This window comes from Otolemur garnettii, unplaced genomic scaffold (assembly GCF_000181295.1).
Source record: "Otolemur garnettii isolate 467f Iridium unplaced genomic scaffold, OtoGar3 scaffold00159, whole genome shotgun sequence".
NCBI classification, from domain to species: Eukaryota; Metazoa; Chordata; class Mammalia; order Primates; family Galagidae; genus Otolemur; species Otolemur garnettii.
This window is the reverse complement of record NW_003852554.1, coordinates 498,223-521,783: the sequence shown is the minus strand read 5'-3', so window position 1 is coordinate 521,783 and position 23,561 is coordinate 498,223. Positions and strand designations below refer to the sequence as shown.

The 23,561-nt window shown below is 49.1% G+C and overlaps 1 protein-coding gene across 2 annotated transcripts; it reads right to left on the bottom strand.

Moving 5' to 3' along the window:
* Positions 1-7,159: 7,159 nt before the first annotated feature.
* CC2D1B (coiled-coil and C2 domain containing 1B) lies at positions 7,160-21,475 on the bottom strand. Of its 2 annotated transcripts, none has more exons than XM_012811473.2 (25): positions 21,281-21,475; positions 19,420-19,556; positions 18,015-18,159; positions 16,881-16,990; positions 16,367-16,525; positions 15,821-15,943; positions 15,490-15,649; positions 15,103-15,284; positions 14,845-14,920; positions 14,626-14,736; positions 14,412-14,542; positions 14,112-14,184; positions 13,785-13,915; positions 13,236-13,353; positions 12,985-13,157; positions 12,462-12,587; positions 11,403-11,461; positions 11,201-11,317; positions 10,784-10,857; positions 10,631-10,689; positions 10,423-10,474; positions 9,880-9,979; positions 9,658-9,748; positions 8,081-8,210; positions 7,160-7,830 (listed from the first exon to the last, which is right to left on the bottom strand). In XM_012811473.2, the coding sequence occupies exons 2-24, from the start codon at positions 19,483-19,485 to the stop codon at positions 8,082-8,084; spliced, it is 2,565 nt and encodes an 854-aa protein (XP_012666927.1). In that variant the 5' UTR covers positions 19,486-19,556; positions 21,281-21,475; the 3' UTR covers positions 7,160-7,830; position 8,081. The 2 variants fall into 2 exon arrangements, with proteins under 2 accessions (XP_012666927.1, XP_023374922.1); XM_023519154.1 differs by having other exon boundaries at positions 19,420-19,498.
* Between the last annotated feature and the right edge of the window lie 2,086 nt (positions 21,476-23,561).

Here is a 23,561-nt window from a genome sequence, read left to right as displayed (position 1 = left end):
AACCTTGTCCCAGTTATACCCCATCTGTTAAGTAGAAGTCACACTTAGATTTTGTTTTTACCAGATTTATTCATTGAAACAAATTAAAGACTCAAGGACTTAATCCACTCTTCTAGTCATGGATGGGCAATCCAGTGTAAAGGAGGCCATTTAGAGAGCAGCCAGGACTGCGGGTGGATGGCAGGTATGGACAAACATTTCTGTGAAAGCTGAAGGAATGCACCCAAGACATTTTGAGTTACAATGTACATACTAGAGGTATTCTACAACATTTTATTGAGAAATCATTTAAACTTCTAGGAAAGTTCCAAGTACAAAAACACACGTACCCTTTACCCAGATTCCTTTATTGTGCATAGTAACAGTTCGCTTTGATTGATCAGTGTTTATTGTTTTCCTTTTCTTTTTCCTTCTCCATAAAAAATGGAGGTATTTGAGAGTAAGTTGCATATACTATACTTACCTCTAAATACTTAATGCTTATTTCCCATCACGTTGATTAAGATACTTAAGTATTTGCTCAGTGACATTCTCTGTTGTAGCATTTTTCCCCCTAGGATCCAACATGACCTGTCTTTCAAGACTTAATCTTTTATGTCATTGATATTTTTGGTGACTATAGCCAGTCCCAGCCATTTTTTATTTTACTTATTTTTTTGCAGTTTTTGGCCAGGGCTGGGTTTAAACCCACCACCTCTAGTATATGGGGCCAGCGCCCTACTTTGAGCCACAGGCCCCACCCACCCAGCCATTTTTTTTTTTTTTTACAGAAAACATCTAATTTTGATATTGATGTTTCTTCATATTTAGAATCAGTGTATGCATTTCTGACCAGAATCACTTGATAGCCATCTCCCCTTCACTGATGGTGGTAGATTTTGATCACCAAATTAAGGAATTATCTGATTTCACCACTGTACATCTCCCACCCCAGGAATAATAACCAATATCTGTATATTCAGATACTTTAAGACCTTAAAAATAATTTTCCCATCAAAACGTCCTCCTAATTAGCATGTGCCAATGTTCCTTCCTGTACTGATCTTTTCCTTACAAAGACTACAAAACAATTTTCCAATTCCAGCGTGTCCTCCACTTCCACAGAGTTGTACTTGGTAAGGTACCATCAGCAAAAGCCCTTTTTTCTTCCTATTTATTTAACTAACTTTCATTATAGACTCCCAGATTATTTTTGCAGTGGTTCTAAGAGTGCATAAATGGTCTCAGTGTCAGTTAGATGGAGCCCTTTCAATCTGGTTCCTACACCCTTGTGACATGCTTTTTTTTTAAACATCTTTTCTAGCCTAAAAATATACTTCAAGTTCATCTTGTGCTCACCCAGCCCTAGCCTTGAAATCAGTAATTTCTCTCTCTCTCCTTTTTTTTCCCCCCAGTAATTTCTCTTTAAGGAGCACTGGTTTCTTTTAATGAGAATGGGAGTAGTAGCAGAAAGATCTAGTTAATCTGTGATATATGTGATGCACTCTGATCTTTCTCTTTCATTCAAAATTTATTTTGATCAAGGACCAGATAGGTTCTATAACCCAGTTTATAAAATACTCCTCTAGGGTAACTCACTCCATTGTCACTGGCCAAAGCAGAGTTTGTTCCTCTGTAGTAAAAGTACAGCTCCAAAAATTCCCAGGGAACTAGTGCAGGCCCCTGGGATGGTGAGAAGCTGCTCCCCAGTGGCTAGAACAGGCTGTGGAGCTACATATGGGGCAGCAGTTCTCCAGAGGCCTGGCCTGGAAGTGTCCAGCTGCTTCATCCCCCTCTCCATGGGGTGGGGTTATATTCCACTCTACCTTTCCAAAGGCTTTGCTCATGGTGGCTAGAGAGAACTGTAATTGCGACCTTTTCCACAGACTCAGAGGTACTCAGGACTTCTAAGGGAAAAAAAGCAGGTGCCCTTTACCTATAGAGCACCACCTTAGAAGGACTGAGCTGTGAGGCTGCCACAGCTCACACCTGACGAGTACAGGAAGCACATGTTAACAAGGGCAGGTATTTTTGGTATAATAGCTGCTTAGTCTAAATATATTTCAGAGTTTGGAAATTTTATAGGGGCTAGTCCTGTTTTCCTAAAATCTATCTTCCTGTGTAGGCAAATACATCTTGTCATTGTACATACCTCTTCTGGATCAATGCAAGCTTTCTAATTCCACTAATGATGAACACTGGTCAGGTCCATTCTCAACTGCATGATGTTCAGTAAAATCATCTTGTGGAATTGAGCATAAAACAGTCAAGGCTAGTTTCTTTTTTCTTGTTTATTTTTTATTTTTTATTTTTTTTTGTAGTTTTTGGCTGGGGCTGGGTTTGAACCCGCCACCTCCGGCAGATGGGGCCAGTGCTCCACTCCTTTCAGCCACAGGTGCCCACCCTGTTGTTTATCTTTGTTGTATAGAATGCATAGTGTGCAAATTACATAAAGTGACAGTGTGAAATATCACATTTCTAAATACATAAATTTTCTAGATTGTAAAACATTGAGCTAAAGAGATCCTTTCAAACCAGAGGGACAGAATTGCCATCCTAATAATTCATTAAATTTTTATAAATTATGGAATACTTACCAAATGCTAGGCAATGTAGTTTGCCCATTTATTCCTGCCAGCATTTCGTGGGCAACTTCTGGACTCGGGGGCTATAGAGATAAGGAATTTTGTTGCTTCCATCACCTGCCTTCCCCCGTGTTCCTGGATACTGGTGGGCCCCAAATTTCCAATTAAATTTAGCTCTATCGGGAGGTGCCTATGGCTCAGTGAGTAGGGCGCCGGCCCCATATACTGAAGGTGGTGGGTTCAAACCCAACCCTGGCCAAATGGCAAATAAATTTAGCTCTATCATCACTGGTCATCTGGGAAATAATCTATGCATTTAGTGCATTTTAGAGAACAATTTGCTAAACATTTCTGGAATTAGCAAGTTTTTGAGGGTGGTTACTAGTGTAAAATGCAAAAAAAAGGTAATAGGATTTCTAGGGACTATATACATAGCCAGAGGCCTAAGAAATGATGATGCTACCTTTCAGAGGCTGGGCGGCTGAGGCCCAGAGGAAAGACTCCCATCTGTGAAGAGACGATATATCAAGTGTAAGCTCGGATCTACGGGTCTCAGTCCCATGGCTTCATCCTGAAAGCCCCTGTCCTTACTTAAGGGGGAAGATCTTTTAGGAACTGCCCACAATTCCTGGAAAACATGCCTTCAAAATTTGAAACCAATGAGGCAGGTTTCAGAAGGGTGCTGTAAGAAAAGGAACATAATGTTAAAGTCACAAAAGTTTGTGCTTTAACTGTGAGCAAGACTTCTTGATTCCATCATCAATTTCTTCCATATTTTATTCAGTTCACAAATTCAGGAGAAAGTAAGCATTGTATTAGGCCAGGGGTGAGGAACCTGTGCCCTTCTATGTCCTTAAGTGCGGCCTTCTGACTGAATCCAAATTTTACAAAACTAATCCTTTTATTAATATATTTTTGTTCATCTTTTTAAAAGCAAATGTATTTAAAATACCAAAGAATAAGTTTCAACAAATCCTCCTCCCAGACTGACTACCATAGTTAGAACATTAGTAAGCCATAAGGGCTAAATTGATGTCTGCTACTTTAATGATACAGTTCTAACTTCCCCCACCTAACTGTTGCCACTATGCGAGGGTGGTTTTCAAGGGTTTGTGGGGTTCCAGTAGGCCAATCTGTAAGCAGCTTTTGACAACAGTGCACTGTTTCTGTTTGAAGTGGGATTTGTGAATAGTTGCATAGCTCTGCTTAACAGCCCATCATGTCAAAGAAGATCAAGAGAAACAAGAAAGAAAACTTTCTTTTAACAAAGATTGGGAACTGGCACCTTGGTTCTGCTAACAAAATGATTTGCTTGCTTTGTGATTCTCCAGTACCAACATTAAAGAACTTGAAATGCTCTTCAGCCAATTTAGAAGGGAGGCATGAAAGGCTGTATTGAAGAAATTAAAAATGAAAAGCAAAGACAATTATCTCAAGTGGCAAAAAGACCCAGAAATAATGCCACTGATGCAATTTATCAAGTAGCTTATAAACTCAGGCAAAAAAAGGGAAGCCATTCAGTGATGTAGAAAGTGTAAAAGAATGCACTGTTGAAGTTGTAGGATACTTAGACCCCTGTAATGTTTCAAAGTACAAATAACTGCCTCTTTCCAGAACCATAATTCATTGGTGGCATGAATTAGCCTTACCTTAATACAGTGGTTCTCAACCTTCCTAATGCCACAACCCTTTAATACAGTTCCTGTGGGTTGCGACCCACAGGTTGAGAACCGCTCACTTAATAGAACATCATACAATACTGCAATGGGAAAACTGATACTACTGACTTGGTGTAGGTTTTAGACTTCCTTCGGATCATACTAGATTTTCTTTGATATAAAGAGTTACTTTGGGCAATCCTACAAACAGAACACAGGTAATAAGTATCTCCAACTTTCAGGAAACATGTCATGAAGTTGGACTGAATTTGGGAAACTTCATGTACAGATGCTGCACCTTCCATGACAGGAAAACATGAAGTTTATTGCACAGATAAAAGTATTACCAGATCAAAATGCTTTCATTTCTTTTCATTGTGTCTTGCATCAGCAAAATCTCTTGTGCTAAAGCTACTCTTTTCAGTAACACTTGACAAGTCATAAATACTATTAACTCTATCATGCAAATGCATTACCAGTTTCCTAACATTCTAAAGTTGAATGATTTCAGCTTGGATTTGCCATATCATTCTGAAGTGCACGGGCAACCACAGGGACAGGTGTTAGCCAAAATTTTATCTCTATAAGAATAGCTAAATTTTATGAAGAACAGGAATAGCAATGTGAATGACTAAAAGATTTCACAGGAACGCAGCATTGCTGTGTTACACCATGTCAAAACAACTTGACAATTTCTTTGCAAAGTAAAACAGTCTAAACGTGATATGTGGCAAAAAATTCAAGCATTTTAAAAACTATCATTTTTCAAAACACTTCTTTAAAAGGAAATGTGGATGAACATTTTTCCCAGTTAACAACGGTCATTGATGAGCAGGATGATGTATGTGAATCAAGTGATGAACGCACAACTGTTACAGACCTATTAATTGGGGAACACAGTTAACGGTCATTGATGAGCAGGATGATGCATGTGAATCAAGTGATGAACGCACAACTGTTATAGACAACCTATTAATTGGGGAACACAATGAAAGGTTCACTGACTTTGAGATCATGACATCACACTCAGATTAACATTAGCCTCAAATAAGCCTCACCTAGTTGACGTCACCAAAGCACCTACAGGACTACAGCTGGGATTCACTGAGCACTCAGTCGATGACACTTACAGAAAGATCCAACTGTAATACGGGAAAATACAGTTCACACATCTTCAGCAACATACCCCCCCAAATGCTCTCTTGCTTTTCAACCAAAGCAAGAATCTACATCCTCCTACCTCAGCCAAATGAAGTTGCCCTTAAGGTCACAAGTGACTGATAACCCATCTAGAGGAGCATGTAAATGGTGGGGCCTCCCGGCTGCTCCTAAATGTGCTATCCAACAAGACTCGACAAATCCATTCAAATGTTAATTTTTAGATGAACAAATAGTTTTCATTTTTTGAAATTTGCTACATAGTAAGACTTTTACAAAATAACGTACATGTTTAAGTATATTTTAATTGAAGTTTCTTGAATGCAGCCTTATTTCATTACAATACATTACTGCAGCTTTCCGACATGGCAACTTCCCACCCCTGTACTTTTATCAAAAAGAGAACTGAAAATTTTTAAATGCTCTGGATTATAGCTGGTTCCCACCTGCCCATGAGTCTAATCTTCACTGGTGACTGTATTTGGATAAATCTTAGGACAAGATGAGGCTGGGCAGGCTCCTCCCACTGTCAGTGACCCATGTGGCCTAAGCTACAACAAAGGCCTTTTAAGAATTTCAGTCTCTGAGCCCAGTGGGAGGCTTTGTCTTGCCTGCCTCAGCGTGGAGGCTGCTTTTCAAAAAGCAAAGAGCAATGAAGCTGACAAATGGGTTGCAAAGGGAAATCTTGGGAGCCAGAGCCACAGAAAACTTCCTAGTGAAAAAGTGTGGCCAGCAGAGGCCTGAATCTACAAATTCCCAGGGCTGAGTGGCAATTTCAAGGCTAATCACAGTGGCCCCCAACCCTCTTAGCACACTGGGTTGGCGCATACCCCAAGGAGAGTAGGCTGATTGAGAAACCATTTGGCTACCGTTTTTCCTGGGCCACCTTAGGAAGGGTAACAGCCCTCCTTTTGTAGATGGCTGCTTGACACTACAATTCAGAGTTAACTCACATCTGTGGACCCAGCTCAGTAGGGATAGGTAAGCAAACCTGGCCAGAGGATTCTTGGGTGGGGGGGGAGTCACCTGTGTATACGATTCCTGGTCTGTGACCCACTGAAAGCTCTGCTCTTAAGGGCAAGGAAGCATGGTCCAGTCTTGTTACCCCTAAAAAAGGCACAACTTTACCCTTGAGCTATACTTATGCACTAGCATCAGTAAGCCAAATGCATTTGCTTCACTTACAGGTTTTTAAAAATGATCATGAGGGGCGGCACCTGTGGCTCAAAGGAGTAGGGCGCTAGGTGACCAGTTCAAACCAAGCAAGCCCCCAGCCAAAACTGCAAAAAAAATTTAAAAAAAAGAAAAAGATCATGAGGAGTGCCTTGTTGACCTTGAAGTTAATGCTTCAAGAAAGATGGGGAATTTATTTCTAAGAGATGTAGAATATTAGTTTTGATTATTGTTACGACTACTTACCACTATAAATCCCTCTGTCTCCATCCATTCAGATAAACAAAGCCAAAGGAGAATTTCTTGCAGAGACTTAAAAATCCCCAGGTTTTCAGCTGATGAGGAAACACTTTCCATGTCCCCTCTCAAAGCCATAGCAGCAGTGTCTGTCGGTAACAACTGTTGGTGCTACTGTGGCTTTTAAAAAGCACAGTGAGGCTTTTGTTTATGTCTTTGGTGGTCACTCTGTGTGCAGACTGTAAAATCTGTACTAAGAATTAGACCTAGTTTCCTAAGTAAAATTTGCTATGTAAAATTTTATTTTATATATATGTATATACACAAATATATATATATATATATATATATATTTTTTTTTTTTTTTTCTTCTCTTCAAGTTAACAGTCTTTTATCTTAGGTGTTTGGACCAAACCCAAGATATGACCTTCCCCTTACTTCCCATCAAGTAGTACCAAAAATAACTTTCCTCTTCCCCTAAGTCCTCTGGGAAGCAGGAAGGCTAGTGCAGCAGCTGTCAGGAACAAAGGCACAGGCAAGGCAGAGCGGGGTAAGGAGCGGTCTGGGACAGGCTGCCACTGACCCACTGGAGTCACGGAACCCTGCCCTGCCCTAAGCAGGGGAGGTTCCGATCACCCCCGAGTTCTCCCATCCCTTATAGTTAGCTTTTAAAGGCACATCCAGAAACGGTACAACGGGGGACAGGGTAGGCTGCACAGTTGCTACATGGGAGTTAAAGGGCTGCAGGACTCCATGGCATGGAGCAAGGAGGGTATCCTTGCCTTCATCCAGATTAGGGGGATCAGGGGGAAAGGGGCTCCTAGAGGCCAGCCTGTTTCTGTGTAACAGGAAAGACCAGGGTCGAGGTCATTAGTGCACGTGCTCAACAGGTCTTTGGTGCTCATGTAGCAGTGTCTCTTATGTACGAAGGCTTTCGAAGGCAGCAAAGTGGGACAAGCAAGCTCCTGCACACAGTTGCTGGCTGCTTCTCCCAGTGCTGACCATCTGCTGCTCAGCGGTGCAAAGCACAGGCAGTCAGTCTAAGTGCAGAGAAAACAGATTTTAGAAAGGATTTCCTCAGATGCTTAAACCCTGGAAGGTTACCCCCCACCCCAGTTCTCCTGAGGAACATAAGGAACAACTCATGAACCCTACCCAACAGCGTGGCCTCCCTTATAATGAGGAACTCCCTGGCTTTCTTCCCAAATATGAGTTGAACAAGAGGAGGGTCCCTAAAGGGCCCTGGCAGAAAGCAGGGGCAGAGGTTCGAGGGCCTAGAGAACTACCCACCTCACATGCCCCTGGGCTCCAGCACCAGCCAGTTCTCAGTGACCACCTGCACGTCCTGGCCACTCAGAGGCTCCCGTAACCTCACCTTCACCTCCAGCTTCCCTCCGGTGGGCTTCCTTCCATCCAGGACCTGTAAGGACCATGGAGAGGAGGACAGCTGGGAGCAGGCCAGTCCCTGTACTCCCAGGAAAGAAGTGAGAGGCGCTGAGGAGTCCTATGTTGTTAACACGGGAGCTTCCATTCACGACGACCCTCCCCTCCTGCTGTGTGGATGTGGCCATGAAAGTTTTAATTTTCTTTTCTTTTCTCCTTTATTTCTTTATTGAGACATATTCTCACTTTGGGGCCCTCTCTTGCCTCAGCCTCCCAAGTAGCTGGGACTACAAGCGTCTACCACAACGCCCGGCCTCTTTTTCTTTTTGTAGAGACAGGGTCTCACTCTGGCTCAGGCTGCTCTTGAACCTCTGAGCTCAGAGCAATCCACCTGCCTTGGCCTCCCAGAGTGCTAGGATTACATGAGCCACCCCGCCCAGCTGGTGGCAGTGATGGTTTGAGGTAAGTGTTATAAGAGTCATATATAAACCTAGATAAGCATTGGCGCTATCAGCAAAGTGGGAAACCTAGAGCTCTGCTGACTCCATTTCCCCCCAATCCCTATGCAACTCCTAGAAGAAACACTGCCTCCCAGGAGCAGCCTGAAAGCCCTGAGCCCACCCCCAAACCTCGATAAATGGACCAGAGAGAAGTGGATGACTCTGTGGCAGTCAGAACTAGAACCCAGGCTCAGTGCCCATAGCTTCGTGGTTAGGGTGCCGGCCACATACACCAGGGCTGGCGGGTTCGCACCCAACCCAGGCCTGCTAAACACTAACAACTATAACAACAACAAAAATAGCCGATGAGGCAAGAGAACTGCTTAAGCCCAGGAGTTTGAGGTTGCTGTGAGCTGTGATGCCACAGCATTCTACCCAGGGCAACATAGTGAGACTCTGTCTCAAAAAAAAAAAAAAAAGAACTAGAACCCAGGCCAAGGGCTCCTTCCCACTGACCACAGCACTCCCTCTTTGGGGCAGGAGGGGGCAGCTGGAGAGCAAAGTAGTGCAACAGGCCCCAAAGGTCTGACCACCCTATTAATACAGACCAGGCGCCCAGTAAGAACAGCTGCCCCAGGTGTGCTGCTGTGGGAAAGGCACCAGCCTACAGAGGGATCAGGAGCAGGCCTAACTCTGCCAAGAACACACTGTCCAAGCTTAAGTAACCCCCTTCCTTACTGGCCTAAATATCCTCATTTGTCAGAAGCAAGCTCAGAGTCCCTGTGTAATTCTCCGAGTTCATGGAAGCCTGAGGAGCAATCTGGGGGCTCATTCCTAAGTACAGACTCACTGCAGTCTGCTGGGTTCCTCCAGGAAACTTCTCAGACCTCTCAGAACTCTCCACCTGGGAGGAGAGGAGGCCTCCTACCCTACAGAACACTTGTGAGCAATTGTTAGGAAAGGCACAAAACCTACCGCAGAATTTCACTGGCCACGGGCTCTTCCCACACAAGTCCTCCAGCTTTCCTGCCCCCAGGGTCCTACCTCCACGATCTCTCTGATTTCACATTCATTCTCCAGCCGCTCCAGTTTCAGGTGTGCTGTGCCAACCAGCTTGTCACTTCTGAAGAAGGATCTGGGGAGCCAAGGGGCAGCGGAGCATTGTATGGGCAGACCCAGCTGAGCTCATGCAGGAAAGCAGAGGACGAAGGGGGCGGTAGGGATGGAAATGATCTTCCCTGGCAGTGTGACTGACAGGAGGCTCACCCTTTGTGGAAGATTTCAAACTTGATTCCTTTGCTTTGGATCACCCTCCTGAAGCCCCGGTGGTTTCGGTTGATGTTCAGTTTGAAGAGCTGATCAAATTCTGTAAGAGGGGAAGGCAAAGAGGGGCTTGGCTCCCAGGATTTCCTGAGGAAGTGCCGACAGACGTCCAGGCTGGCCCCCCTTCTAATCTCTCTGCCTGCAATTCAGGGAGACCGCCACAAAAGGGTGGCAGAGCATCTAGGTCCTGGCCTTGGAAGAAGGTTTTACTCTTGTTAGATGCTGAGTATAACGAAGTGGCAGAACTTGGAATCTCGAGTGAGGACTCCTAGGTCAGTCCCACCTGGACCACCTGCCCTGAGACCACGGCAAGTCCCTTTACCTCTGTGAGCCTGTCTCCCAGCTATGTAAGGGGAGTGTTAACAGAACCTTTCTCTCTCAAGATGAGTGGACCAAGGATCATAGCTCAGAAAGCATCGTGGAACTACAAATGCTGCCCACACACAGAGTAAGAGGGAGGGGGAGGGGTGCTTGTGTGGCCCTCACCTGGAGAGTTTGTGTTCTTTACCACAGCTGTTTTGCTTTTTTGAGCTTGGTCCTAAAGCAGGAGAAAGAAGCCAGGACAGCTTGTGAAAACAGGTGTACAGGGCCAGGAACCTAGAGCCAGGCCTCCCAGGGATGGGGAGAAGCTGAGCACAAGGTCCTGGAACGGAAGGTGGGCGTCAGAGGATCCTACCCTCTACCTGAACCTCACCGAGTTAGGGTAGTGAAACTCAAAACGAACAAAAGCATCCAAGTCATCAGGGGTCACCCCTGTGAGAAGAAAGGGCAGTCAGGAGCCAGAGCAGCCAGGAGCCTGGTGCCTGGGGTGCAGTGTCAGGGCAGGAGCCTCCCTGAGTGGGCTTACCTGGAGGGGCTGGGAGGTTCATTCCCCGGACAATAATCAGATGCATTTCTGTGCTGTTGAGTTCAGAGAAGATCCTATGGCCAAGAAGGAAGAAATAGGTCAAAATGAAGGACAGTAGGGGAACAAGGTCTGTTCCCAGGCCCACTTGAGTGGTAATGAGGAGGGTGGGTCCAGGGAAGAAATGCTGTTCCAACTAGCAGCAGCTAAACTGCTCTCGCTTGAGACTCTCACTCTACTCCCAGTCAGAGCCCTTTCTACAGCAACCAGACTGCTCTGAGCATCTCCCTGGCAAGGACCATGTCCTACTATTCACTAGCCCCAGTGCCCATAGCAGGGCCAATCTCAGGAAGCCTCCACAAAAAGGGCAGAAGTCTCCAACCTCAGCTCCCAGCCACTGCCTCCCTCAGGCCTTGGCACCTCACAGTCTGGAATGTCTTCAGCTCAAAGTGGTGGCTGGGAGGGTCGAGGCCCTGGGCCTGGGCCAGCCGCAGTATCTCGAGCTGTTTCTTCCGTTCCTGAGCGAGCTTCTCAAACCTGACAGAAGTGGTGTGCACATAAGCAAGACAGGGCTCATGTTCTGCTCCCCACCTCACAGGCCCCGCCCAGCCCTTGCACTCACCGGGTAGTTTCAGCCACATTGCCCTGGTGCATGAACTGCTTGGAGAACAGCAGGCATTTCTGAAAAAGGGACCCAGAATGCCTCCAGAGCCCAGGGCAGAACCTGCCCAGGTTAGCATTTAAGGCCTGACTTCTTTTTCTTTTTCTGTCAAAGTCTTATTCTATTTCCCAGGCTACAGTGCCATGGCCTCAGGCTAGCTCACAGCAACCTCAGACTCTTGGGCTCAAATGATCCTCCTGCCTCAGCCTCCCAAGTAGCTGAGACTACAGGGACCTGCCACAACACCCAGCTAATTTTTCTAACTTTAGAGAGATGAAGTCTCACTGTTGCTCAGGCAGGTCTCAAAATCCTGAGCTGAAGCAATCCTCACACCTCAGTCTCCCAGAGTGCTAGGATTACAGAAGCGAGCCACCACATCGGCCAAGGCCTGTCTTCTTAAAGCTCCAACCCTTCTCCATAGCCTCACCTCGCTCCTCCCCCAACGCAGAACCCAAGGGCACATTTCCCAAGTCCCACCACACTTTTCTGCCTAAGCTTTTGCTATTTCCTCTCCTGAAGACAGCCACTCCACAAAATCCACTCAGCAAACCCCTATTCCTTCTTTCTTTTCTTTTTTTGCAGTTTTTGGCCAGGGCTGGGTTTGCACCTGCCACCTCTGGCACATGAGGTTGGCGCCCTACTCCTTTGAACCACAGGCGCTGCCCTCCCCCCATTCTTTCTTAAAACCTAATTCAAACATCACCTCAGAAGGCAGACTTTCCAGAAGAACAAGCAGCAGTTCAGCGAGATAAATGTATAAAGACACATATATATCTGTCTCCCTTCCCACCCACAAGTCCTTTCCCCTCCACACTGTTGTTGGAACTTCACAACCACCCTGAAAGAAGGGTACTATTTCATTTACAGATGAGAAAAATGTGGTTCAGAGAGGGGAAGCACCTTGCCCAAGGTCACACAGCCAGTAAGTGGAAGAGGCCCCTGCGGGCTGAGCTCCTGGTCTTTCTCCACAGGGAGGCTGTAGGCACTGAAAGGAGAGGGATACACAAGGGGCCTACTCACCTCTTGTTGCTCCAGAAGCATTTTCTGCAGCTGGGCATACACCTCTTCAGCCTTCTGGGAGAGTCGCAGGTCCTCGTGGTGGATGAGGATGAAGTCACCCTCCTCATCCGTCAAGGGTGAAGGCACCTACCCAGGTCACAAGGCCCCTCGGGCCCCAAGAGTCAGATTACTCCTTGACTGAGCCCAACAAAGGCAGGAATCCAAACTAAACTGTTCTTCAAGCTTCTACTCAACGCCAACAATGGAAAATCTTGCTTTCCATTCTGCCTCTGCTCTGCAACACTCTGTCTCCCCTTGGCCTTGCCAGCCTTGTCATCTCTGACCATGGGCAGCCCCTCTCTCCCCCAGTTTCTCTGGGGGCCATGCCGTAAAGACAAGCATAAGCCACAAGGCTCCCTCCCAGCTGTCATGGCATCCTGTCCAAATCTCACCTCCTCCCCAAGCTTCCCTAGTCACTGTCCTGCCTGTCAAGTCGGCCCCATCTCCTGGCCTGAGAGGTCCCAGTGTTCCAGGTGGGACTCACCTTGGAGAGATCAACAGGGCGGCCGGCTCGAGCCTGGATGATCTGAGCCTCAAGACACTTGGCCACCCGAAGGTGGGCTTTGGCCTGCTCCAGGTCCTGGCTCCGCTTGGCCTTCAGGGCTGCCCGCTGGTACTGCAGCTTCCGTGCTTCTAGCAGTGCCAGCTGTTCCCGTACTAAAGGGACAGAGCCCCTGGTTAGGGCCATGCCTGCCCCCCAGCCTTTCCCCTTCACCCTGCTTGTCCCCAGCTTACCAGATGGACTTAGTGACTCTTTAGAACTTGAGGCCTTGGGCTCAGACAGAGGCTGGCTTGAAGGGACCAGAGGCCGTGCTGGCTTCTTGGCCGCTGGGGCCTGTGCTGGCGGCTCAGCCTATAGATGCCCAGGAGGCTGCCATGAGGGACTCTGTTCTCCACTGTGGCCACGGCAGCTCCCAGACTTGGGTCCTCTCCCTAACACTGCACTCACTCACTGTACAGCCTGAGATGAGTGGCCTTGCTTCCTGAGCACTAAGAGACCTCACAGCTAGAAGCCTCTAAAGCTCTCTAGCCTAACTTCCCCAGCAAGAAGGAGGCATCAGGGTAATGGAGATGGAACCCGCGCTCTGGAATCAGACCTTGGTTGAATCCCAGCTTTGCTATCTCCTAGCTGGGTGCCCTTACCAAAGTTTTTTCTCTAGAACATGGAGGACAGAATACCTACCTCACTGGGCTTACTGGTACAGATAATAACAGCATCTGGGTTTGCCCCTCATCTGCTGTTTCTCCCCACTGACCCCTGCAGTCTGGCACCCTCAGCCAAACCTTGTCCTCGTCCTCATCTGCTGGGCCTGTATCCTCTGAGGCAGCCAGTTTCTGGGCAGCGGCCAGAGTTGCCGCCACCGCATCCTCCTCAGTGCCTACTGCGGGCTCCAGGCCAGGGATGGGGGGAAATCCTGAGGGAGAGAGACACAGAGCTGGAAGGGGTCGGGGAGCCTCAGGGAAGTTGAAGGCTGCTGGGGGCCTTCTCTGGCTCTGGCTGGGGTGGGTGGCTCCTCATGGTGATGGCATATGCATGAGAAATCACCCACCTCTCCCTCCCTTCTTGCCTGGAGTCCTCCCAGAGAACCCCCTGGCCAAGCCCCCCCTCACCTGGAGGAACAGGCAACTCAGCAAAGTCAACTTTCCGACCTGCTCGGTGCGCTCGAATAGCGTCCTGGTATTGCTGCAAGGGAAGCAGGGAGGGACCACAGTGGGCAGCGGTCCATAGACCACTGTCCACGATGACACAGGGAGGTGAGGAAAGGAAGACTGACGGGAAGACAGCAGCCCAGGAACAAAAGAGCCCCAAGGCAGCAGGAGCGACAGACAGACAGGCAAAGACTCCACAGAGATGGAGAACAGCCAGCAGAGCAGGAGGCTCGACAGGCAGCGTGGATGGCCGTGGCCCACCTTGGCGATGCGCTCGTGCATCCGGGCCTTGCGCTCGTCCCCGCTGCCCCGGGCCTGCAGCCCTGCCTCACGGTACTTGCTGAGCCTCTGCTGAAGGGCGTCCAGCACAGTCTGCGGCTCAGCAGGAGCCACTTGAAGGGAGGAAGGAGAGGACATCAGCTCTGCCTGCTCATGCCAGGTTCCCACACCAGGTCCCCCAACCACCCTGTCCTACCTGGGGTTGCTGGGACGTCACAGGCCATCACTGGCTGCACCTGCTCCACAGCTGGTGGAATGAGTGATGGTGCTGTGGGGGCCTGAGATGTGTGTTGGGGGGGCTTCAGACCTGGGGGACCCAGAGCAGAGTGCAGGTGGGGGTGCCTGGCCAGCCTTAGTACTCCTCCCCAGCCCCAACCCCAGCCCGAGCAGATCCTCCCACAATTCCCACACTGACCCTCAGGTGCTGGGGGCATGGCACTCAGGTCCACAGGCTGTCCCTTCTCCAGGGCCTCTAGGACAGCACCACATCTCTGCAGAATCAAGAAAAGCAGATGTGACATAAACCAGGGAAACCCAAAAGTCTGGACTGAAACCATTTCCCCTCCGGCCAGTCTCATGCCTGGCGCCCAGCCTAGCTTCCTCGCTGAGCCGCAGTTTCCCCATCTATAAAACAAGGGGTGGAGACCCAGGGCTTCGGAACCAGACGTCCTACCTTCCCAATCCTCATGAGCTCTCGAGCACGGTCCAGATCTCCAGCCTGCTTGGCCCTGAGGGCAGCCACTTTGTACTCTCTCTGTCGGGATGACAACAGGGCTCGCGGGTCTGGGTCTGAATCAGACGGGGCAGAAATGCCCGGGCTGCCTGGGAGGCTTGTCTCAGGTTGGGAGAGGTTGTCTACAGGGAAACAAAACCCCCACCAGAAAGGGCACAAGGGTCAAAAAAGAGGTGCCTGCTTTAGGTTCCCGAGACCCCAGGTCTCATAAGCCTGAGGACATCTTGAGGAAGGGATGGCCAATGGTCACAGGCAGTGGCAGGTCAGGGAGGCAGGCTATGGCCTAGGACACTGGGGACTAGCCGGCATTTGGCTGCCTTCAGATACCTGGCTCCATGGCAGGAGGTGCTGGGGTCTCTGCTGTAGGGCTCCTGTTGGCTACTTCCTGGGGACCCAGGGGCCTCTTGCCTAAGGCCACTGGTGGTGGGATCTCATCCTCATTGATGTTCCTGCCTTTCCTCACAGCCGCTAGCTGGGACTCCAGAGTCTGAGGGAGAGAATCAGTCCAGAAACCCAGCTAGCCACCTTAGCCTGGACCCCTAACAGAAGACAGGCCAGACATCAGCTCCACAGGACTGGCGGGGAGGCCTCCCCTCCACATGCCACCTCCCCCACAGCCTCATGCCCCCAGCCCTGCTCTTTGGCCAGGCCCACTCACCTTCAGGCCACGCTCACAGCGCCTGGCTTTGGCAGCTTCACTTGCCTCCTTGGCACTGGCTGCAGCCTCCCGGTAGTTGCGAATCCGCTCCTCCAGCAAAACCTGCAGCCGGGGCTCTCCAGCCTGGAAGGAATTTGGCTCAGGGCCTGGCCACTCCAGGGCCAGCTAGGCCCTTGCCATTCTCTTCTGAGAGGCAGCTGCCCCAAAATGTGGAGCTCTGGGACTTCAGGAGAAAGAGCCTAAAAACCTCAAGGTGAGAGGCAAAGACTCCCTAAAGAGACCAGAGGCCATGTTGGAGGCAAATACAGAGGCCCAAATAATCAGTGGAGGCAGGAAATGGCTTCTGGGGGTGTCTGGAGAACAGAGAGGCCTTTGAGGTGGGCCAGCCATGGAGAAAAGTCCAGGCTCAGTTTCTACTTAGGGCAACAGCTGGAGGAGGACCCAGAAGAGGGTCCCTGCAGCTGTGTAATGGGAGCCATGCGACATGTATGTCATATAAGGGCAATGGGAACCCAGAAGTCATATGGGGCCCCCTCCAGAAGCTACCTGCACCACTGAGGCTGAAGCTGTTAGGGCGGCTGCCTGTGCTGGAGGTTCAATGTTTTCCTGTCCCTGCTCTTCCTCAGAGACGCCAGGGCCAGGTGCCTCCTCGCCGTCCAGGGGCCCAGCCTCCTCATCCACACCCAGGACCTCCTGCAGCTCAGTCTGGGGAGACAAACAAGTCCTAGGAGCTTGGGGGCACCGGGACCACGTTCATGATAGGACCCTGTCCCACAGCAGTACTACCCAACTTCAGCCACTATGCCTGGAAGTCCCCTTTACCAAAACATTGCTTTAATCTGATGATACCCTTGAAAAAAGCAGAGACTCCACATCTGAGAATCCCCCGCTACAGAACTCAGACCAAAGGTCAAAAGAGACAAGTGTCACACTGTATAGGTACGAAGACAGGAGTGGGCAGGGCAAGGGATGTGTGCAGAGAACACCCGCCTCTCCTCAGCCCGCCCCCACCAGGCCTGAGTTGACCAGAGAACCCCGGACACTGGCCTGGCAGACGCACCAGCAGGTCTGCATCTTCCTCCAGCCCTTCCTCCTCCTCTTCCTCCTCCTCCTCCACGTCCTGCATACAGTCCGCCGCCAACTTCTCAATGTGGGCCATGGGCAGGGGGGCTGGAGGAAGAGGGTCACAGTGGGTCAAGGCAACTCAGGTAAGGTCAATGATGGCCAAGTAGGGTCTTTAATCTGTTGCATTGGCCAATACACCCCAGCAGAAATCCCCCTTCCCCCCACAGGGGAGTCCCACCTGGAAAAGTGCTCTTCCTTTAGACCAGTGGTTCTCAACCCCTTTTTAACAATGAAAATACATTGCGGCATTAGGAAGGTTGAGAACCACTGCTTTAGACCCAGCTCAAAAGACACTCGGCAGGGCAACCTCCCCAGCTCCTCCACCGAGAATAAGCTACTCCTTTCTCTGCACTCTGCCTGGAGCAGTTACTCACAGACAGACCCAGCCATTCCTCCACCTACACCTTTCACAGCTGTAAAGATCAAACTTTGCAACTATTCTGCAAGATGGTTTATATTATTCCCCTTTTTAATACGTTAAGCAAACCGAGAAATCCCAGCTCTAATTTTCCTCACACTGCAATCCTGTAAGTGGCATAGTCAGGATTCAAACCCAGGTGTGTCTAACCCCAAAGCAGGGCCAGACTGGTGAGCCCCTTCCCAGGTCCTCCCATTGTCCTCAGCTCAGGGACACATGGGATGGGGGCTGGTTCTCTCGAGGGTTCTGGGTGAGAAGAGAGTTAAGATTTAGATCCCTCCCCGCCCCCATCCTCCTGGGCCTGAGGTCTTGATCTCCTCCAGGCTGTGGAAGGAGACTGCACTGAGTCACTGAACACATTTCTGTGCACTATGTACCCATCTTTACATTGTACCCTGGTTAGAGCTGAGGTTAGAGACCTCAGCCTGAGAATCACATTTGTCCACTATGGGGAGGGACGGACTGCCTGTCACACACGGTCTAAGCAGGGTGGGACCGACTTTCTGGTGGGAGTGCTGCAGAAGGCACATGGATGCCAGAAAGACAGAGGGTCTGGCTAGCTCCTTCCAGCTACGAGTCGAGGACACCCCTTACTAGCAGCCTATACCCATTGGTCCCAGGACCATGCCCAGGCCAGTGTCACCAACTCACCCTGCCCCTTGGGTGCCGGTTTCCCGCCTGCGGTTCCTGCTTCCCCGGTGAGGGCCAGCAGCTCAGCCTCCAGATCCTCATCACTTTCAGTCTCGTCCACCCCCAGCAGCATGTCTTCAGGGCTGAACTCCACAAAGAGCCCCAGCTGGGAGGAGAGCAGGATTCTTAGGAACCACACAATGAGGTAGGGCCAGAGCCAGACTTGGGGTTCCCAATGTCCCAGTCAATGTCCCCTTCAATCTGTGAAGCCCAGTGTGCAGAAGGGAAACTGAGGCCTGCAATATTATCCCTTGGGACATCTATCTCCCCAGAGATTCTACAAAGAACCCAATAAAATTATACTGCCATTACCATCACTAATGCTAAGGGAAATAGCTGGTAGGCACTGTATTAACATTCTATGATTTTATCTTAGAGGTAAGTCCTATTTATTATTATTTTTGAGATGAGGTCTCGTTCTGTCACCTAGGCTAGAGTGCAGTGACATCATCATAGCTCAGTGCAACCACAAATTCCCAGACTCAAGTAATCCTCCCAGCTCAGATTCCTAAAGTAGCTGGGATTACATGTGTGCACCACCACACATGCCTGGATCCTGTTTTTTTTAACTCTGTAAAAACACATATATCATGATTTACCATCATGATAATGATAATTTACCATCATAACCATTTTAAAGAGTCCAATAATATCAAGTGCCTTCACACTGTCATGCTACCACCACCACCATCCATCCACACAACTCTTTTCAGGTTGCAAAATTGAAACTCTCTACCCACTCAACTTAACTCCCCATTCTTCCCTCCCTCCAGCCTCTGGTAAGCCCCATTCTACTTTCTGTTTTCAGAAATTATTGGACTAAGTAGAGACAGGTCCTGTTTCTATCCCAATATCCACATGAAACAGAGTCTTATGACACAGACTTGAGTCTATATCCTTTTCCCCACCATCTTCATTACCTGCCGCTTTTAAGACAAAAAAATAGAACTAAGAAGTCACAAAACTTGGGCACAGAAGAAATAAAGGGAGAAAACTGGAGGACAGACCCTGTCTTCCACTGCAGCTACTGCCCTCTGTCCCTAAGCAGCAAAGTTTTCCCACTGCCTGAAGCCCTCAAGTCGCGGCATCTTTGGCCACAGGCAATGTTGAGACCCTGTATGAGGAATCCATGACAGCACTGAGGTTCCGCCAGAGCCTAAACTCTGGTGCTTCCTGAACCCTCTCCCCACCTGGGTGTGATAAGGACTAGGGCCTCCAAGGGATCTGCCATCTCTAAAAGGAATTGCTGAAAGTCTGTGAACTAATGGCAAAACCACAAAAATGACCCAGTTTGCCCAAGATATCTAGAGACCCCCCCACGCCCGCCTTCAAATTGGTCCAGGGGCTTAGGAGACTATGTTCATACCTGCTTGGCAGCTGCCACACCCTGGCCACTTGCTTGAGGGCCCTTCCGAGGTCTTGGCCCTGGCATCTTCACAGCCTACCTGGTGGAGGGCCGAAGAGAATGGAGGATCCTATAAGCCCTGTCCTCAACAGTGCCACCTGTGGTAAGGTATGGTTAGTCAAATCCCAAAGAAACCAAAACTTAACCCCAAAGGATGAATTACGAAAGTTGGAATGACAGCACAGAAGCAAGCCACATGGGGAAGGGACAGGGACGGCCTGTTAATGTTAATGGTTTTAATGGAGAGTGTAAGGGCTCACACCTGTGATGCTATAGTACTCTGGGAGGCCAAGGCAGGAGGATCACTTGAGGCCAGGAGTTTGAGACTAGCCTGAGCAAGAGCAACATGGGGATCTCTTTAAAAAAAAAAAAAATCTGAAAAATTAGCCAGATGTGGTGGCTCATGCCTGTAGTCCCATACTCAGGAGGCTGAGGCGGGAGGATTGCTTGAGCCCAGGAGTTTGAGGTTGCAATGAGCCATGATGATGTCACTGTATGCAGCCCTGTGCAACAGAGTGAGACCCTATCTCAAAAAAACAAAACAAACAAACAAAAAAAAAACACAAGATATGGGAATGTGGACACCCAACAGAGTTACTGAACTGACTCTAATTTGGAAAGCAAGTTCAGGGAAGTAACTATAGGTTCAGAGGGGGGAATTCAGATAGACTCTAAAGCAGCACTGTCTATTATAGAAACCACATGTGACCATTTAACTTGAAATTTAAAGGAATTCAAATTAAATTTAAAATTAAGTTCCTTAGCCAGTCCAGACATATTCCAATTGCTCAGTAGCCATCTGTGGCTAGTGGCTACCATTGGACAACACAGACGCAGAACATAATCACTGAAAATTCCATTGGACAGCTGTGCTCTAAAGAAACCTGACTCAGCATTCTGATTCTCTCAGCAATCTCACAAGCACCATAGGACCTACTACGTGTCAGAGTCTGTGCTGGGCACTGGGACATGGTCTCAGCCCTCATGGACCGTTTGCATAGTGCAAACAAACTCATGACCACACATCACCCCAAGGGCACGTGTACCCTGAGATGGCTCGTTCTCCAGCACAGACAGAAAAGGCTCCTTGGAAGAGGGGATGTGCCGGCTGAGTCATTAAGTTGGGGGGCTCAGTAGAGGGAACAACCTGATAATGGCTGAAGGGAGAAAGAGCTTGGCCTGCACAGGCAACTAAACGCCAGGCATTACTTGGGGGCATAAACTGTGAGACTAGAAATACTGAAAAACAAGCGGTGAAACAGAAGGTGTTTGGCCATTATCCCAGGGGAGCGGGGAAAGCAGCGACCGGGTTGTGTCGGGACTTCGGAAACATCGCTCCAGCCGCAGAGGGGAAGGTGCGCAGGAAGCAGGAGGGCGAAGGCAGGAAGCTGTGTCTGCGCGGAGCATCTTGCCACAGCCTGGGCGAGCTGATGGAGCGCGGGGGTGGCGGCGGGAAAGGAGAGAAGTGCACCGATTCCAGAGTAGGAAGTAAAATCAAGAGGGCTCCGAGGTTAACTGGCTCTGAGCACCCGGGTTTCAGATTTCGGGGACTTGGGTGAACGGCGAAGCCGTCAACTGAGCTGGGGCCACGGAGTGACCGGTCCCAGGTGTGACCGGTCCCAGGTGAAAGACGAGGTCGATCAGACACTTCGAACCTGAGGCTCCGAAGTCAGAGCCGGGCCTGGACTTCAGGCAGAGGTGACGCCGGGGCCCTGCCCCGCTGACGGGCGCCCCGCCCTGTCGCGCCCCGCCCCGCCCCAGCCGCCTCCACTTTCCCCGCAGTCCCCGCGTCGTCCCAGGCTGGGGGGCAGGTGCAGCATACCTAGCGGCGGATCCGAACCAAATCTCGGCCTGCTCCCTCCCAGCACCGGGCGACAGTGGCGGCTGTGGCGACAGGAAGCGCCCGCGAGGGGCACGGCGCTCTCCCAACACGTGACTCTATTGCTGGGCGGCTCGCAGTGCGCAAGTGCGGGGCTGAGCGGGCTGGAAGCCCGGACAGGTGACTCCCAGGGTGGGATTTGAGCGCGCAGGCGCCTTCGGGCAAATAGGGAGAAGCAGGAGCTTTGGGTGGTTCCGCCACGGCGCCCAGACGCTTGCGCAAACGTAGTAGGTGCCCTCCAGCTCCGGCCGTCCACAAACTCTCGGCCAAACCCGGTACCTCCCTCAGATCCAGACTCCAGAGCGCGCTGGCGGGGCCGGTCCCGCCTCCGGTCCCCGCCCGGCGGCGAGGGGCGGGGCTTGGCTAGGCTCCGCCCAGGAAGCGTGCCGGGGCGAGGTACGCCGGCCTGCCACCTTGGTTTGTTGGTGTCCTTTAAGCCTCAAGGAGAGGGTAATGAGGCTTACCGTATTTTTCTTAACAGTTCAGCCCCTGAAAGTACCATTTGTAATCAGCTAAGAAAAATAAAGAATGGTGCTTATCTTTAACACTTCAGAGAATTTAATTCTAAGTTCTTACAACTGTACCCCGCAGTGCAATCAAATGGGGTGGGGGGAGGAAGAGAAATGGAATGTGCCTGTTTTCTGCCAAGCTCGTACCAGTCACTTTTCGTAATAGATTTTACTCAATTACCAGTCTTGCAGGACGGCCATCATCCCTAGATGAAACAGAGGCGCAGAGACAATTAGTTGCCCAGGGAAATTGAAAACTAAGCTCTCTAGCATCAGTAAAAATCCTCTTGTCTCATCTAAAACATTTCCATGTCACTGAGATCTTCCTATGCCCTAAACTGTGTCACTGCTTTGTAGTTAGCAGTTTAAAAAATCTTCTCTAGAAGATTTCCTTGGACAAAGAGCTTTTCCATCTGCTTAGCGCTTTGGGGATGATTTCCCAGAGAAGGGATCGACTTTGCTATTTTTAAATTGAAGTTTTACTTCCACATTTCTCATTCCTTTAAAAAAATTTTATATTAAACACGAGACACACAAAGATATCCAATATTTCACATTTACAAAGGCAGAATTTTTTTTTTCTTCTCTAAAGTATCCCCAGCATCTGGAGCAGTACACCGTGCACAGAAGACCCTCAGTAGTTCCTTACGTGCATGAATTAACAACTATGTGGGCACTTACTACAAATTTAAGAAAAAACACTATTAATACATTTGAAGCCAGCTGTCCACCTCCCATATGGCAACTTTCTTTTCCCAAAGACCAACCACTGTCGTGAATTTTTCTTTTTGAGACCGACTCTTTGTCACCCTTGGTAGAATGCCATTGCGTCATAGCTCACAGTAACCTCAAACTCTTGGGCTCAAGTGATTCTCTTGCCTTAGACTCTTGAGTAGCTGGGACTACACCAGGCTACTATACACGCACCAGCTACAACGCCTGGCTATTTTTAGCAAAAGGGTCTTACTCTGGCTCAGGCTGATTCCCAACCTTTGAGCTCAGGCAATCAATCCACCTGCCTTACAGGGGTGATCCACCATGCCCTGCTTGAATTTGATGTTTTGTTATTCCTGAGCTTCATCCACATTGATAGTTATGCTTTTAGTTGATTTTCATTTTTGAATGGGATTCCACAGTATGAAAATAAGTCACTTTTCCAATGGCTTGCCATTATAAAAAATGCTATGAACATTCTTGTACATGACTCCTGGTGTACACCATATGTGAACTTCCCTAGGGTATATACTTAAGAGAGTATCAAGCTCAGTGAGTAGGGCACAGGCCACATGAACCAAAGATGGTGGGTTCCAGCCCGGCCCAGGTCTGCTGAACAATGACAACTGCAACAAAAAAATAGCTGGACTTTGTGGTGGGTGCCTGTAGTCCCAGCTACTTCTTGGGAGGCTGAGGCAAGAGAATCACTTAAGCCCAAGAGTTTGAGGTTGCTGTGAGCTGTGATGCCACACAGCACTCTACCAGGGCGACATAGTAAGACTCTATCAAAGTAAATAAATAATTCACTTTTGACCTTTTTCTTTGACACAAAGTAAAACTCTTTCTCAATGAAAAAAAACATAGCTGGGCATTGTGGCAGGGCCTGTAGTCCCAGCTACTTGGGAGGCTGAGGTAAGAGACTCCCTTAAGCCCAAGAGTTTGAGGTTGCTGTTAGCTGTGATATCACAGCACTCTATTGAGGGCAACATAGTAAGACTCTG

Coding starts and splice junctions, on each gene's coding strand:
- CC2D1B (XM_012811473.2), bottom strand. CDS start 19,485: ATGCCAGGGCCAAGACCTCGGAAGGGCCCTCAAGCAAGTGGCCAGGGT. Junction 14,543..14,625: donor TGACGTCCCAGCAACCCCAG/GTAGGACAGGGT, acceptor CCTCCCTTCAAG/TGGCTCCTGCTGAGCCGCAG. Junction 14,185..14,411: donor TGCACGAGCGCATCGCCAAG/GTGGGCCACGGC, acceptor CTTCCCTTGCAG/CAATACCAGGACGCTATTCG.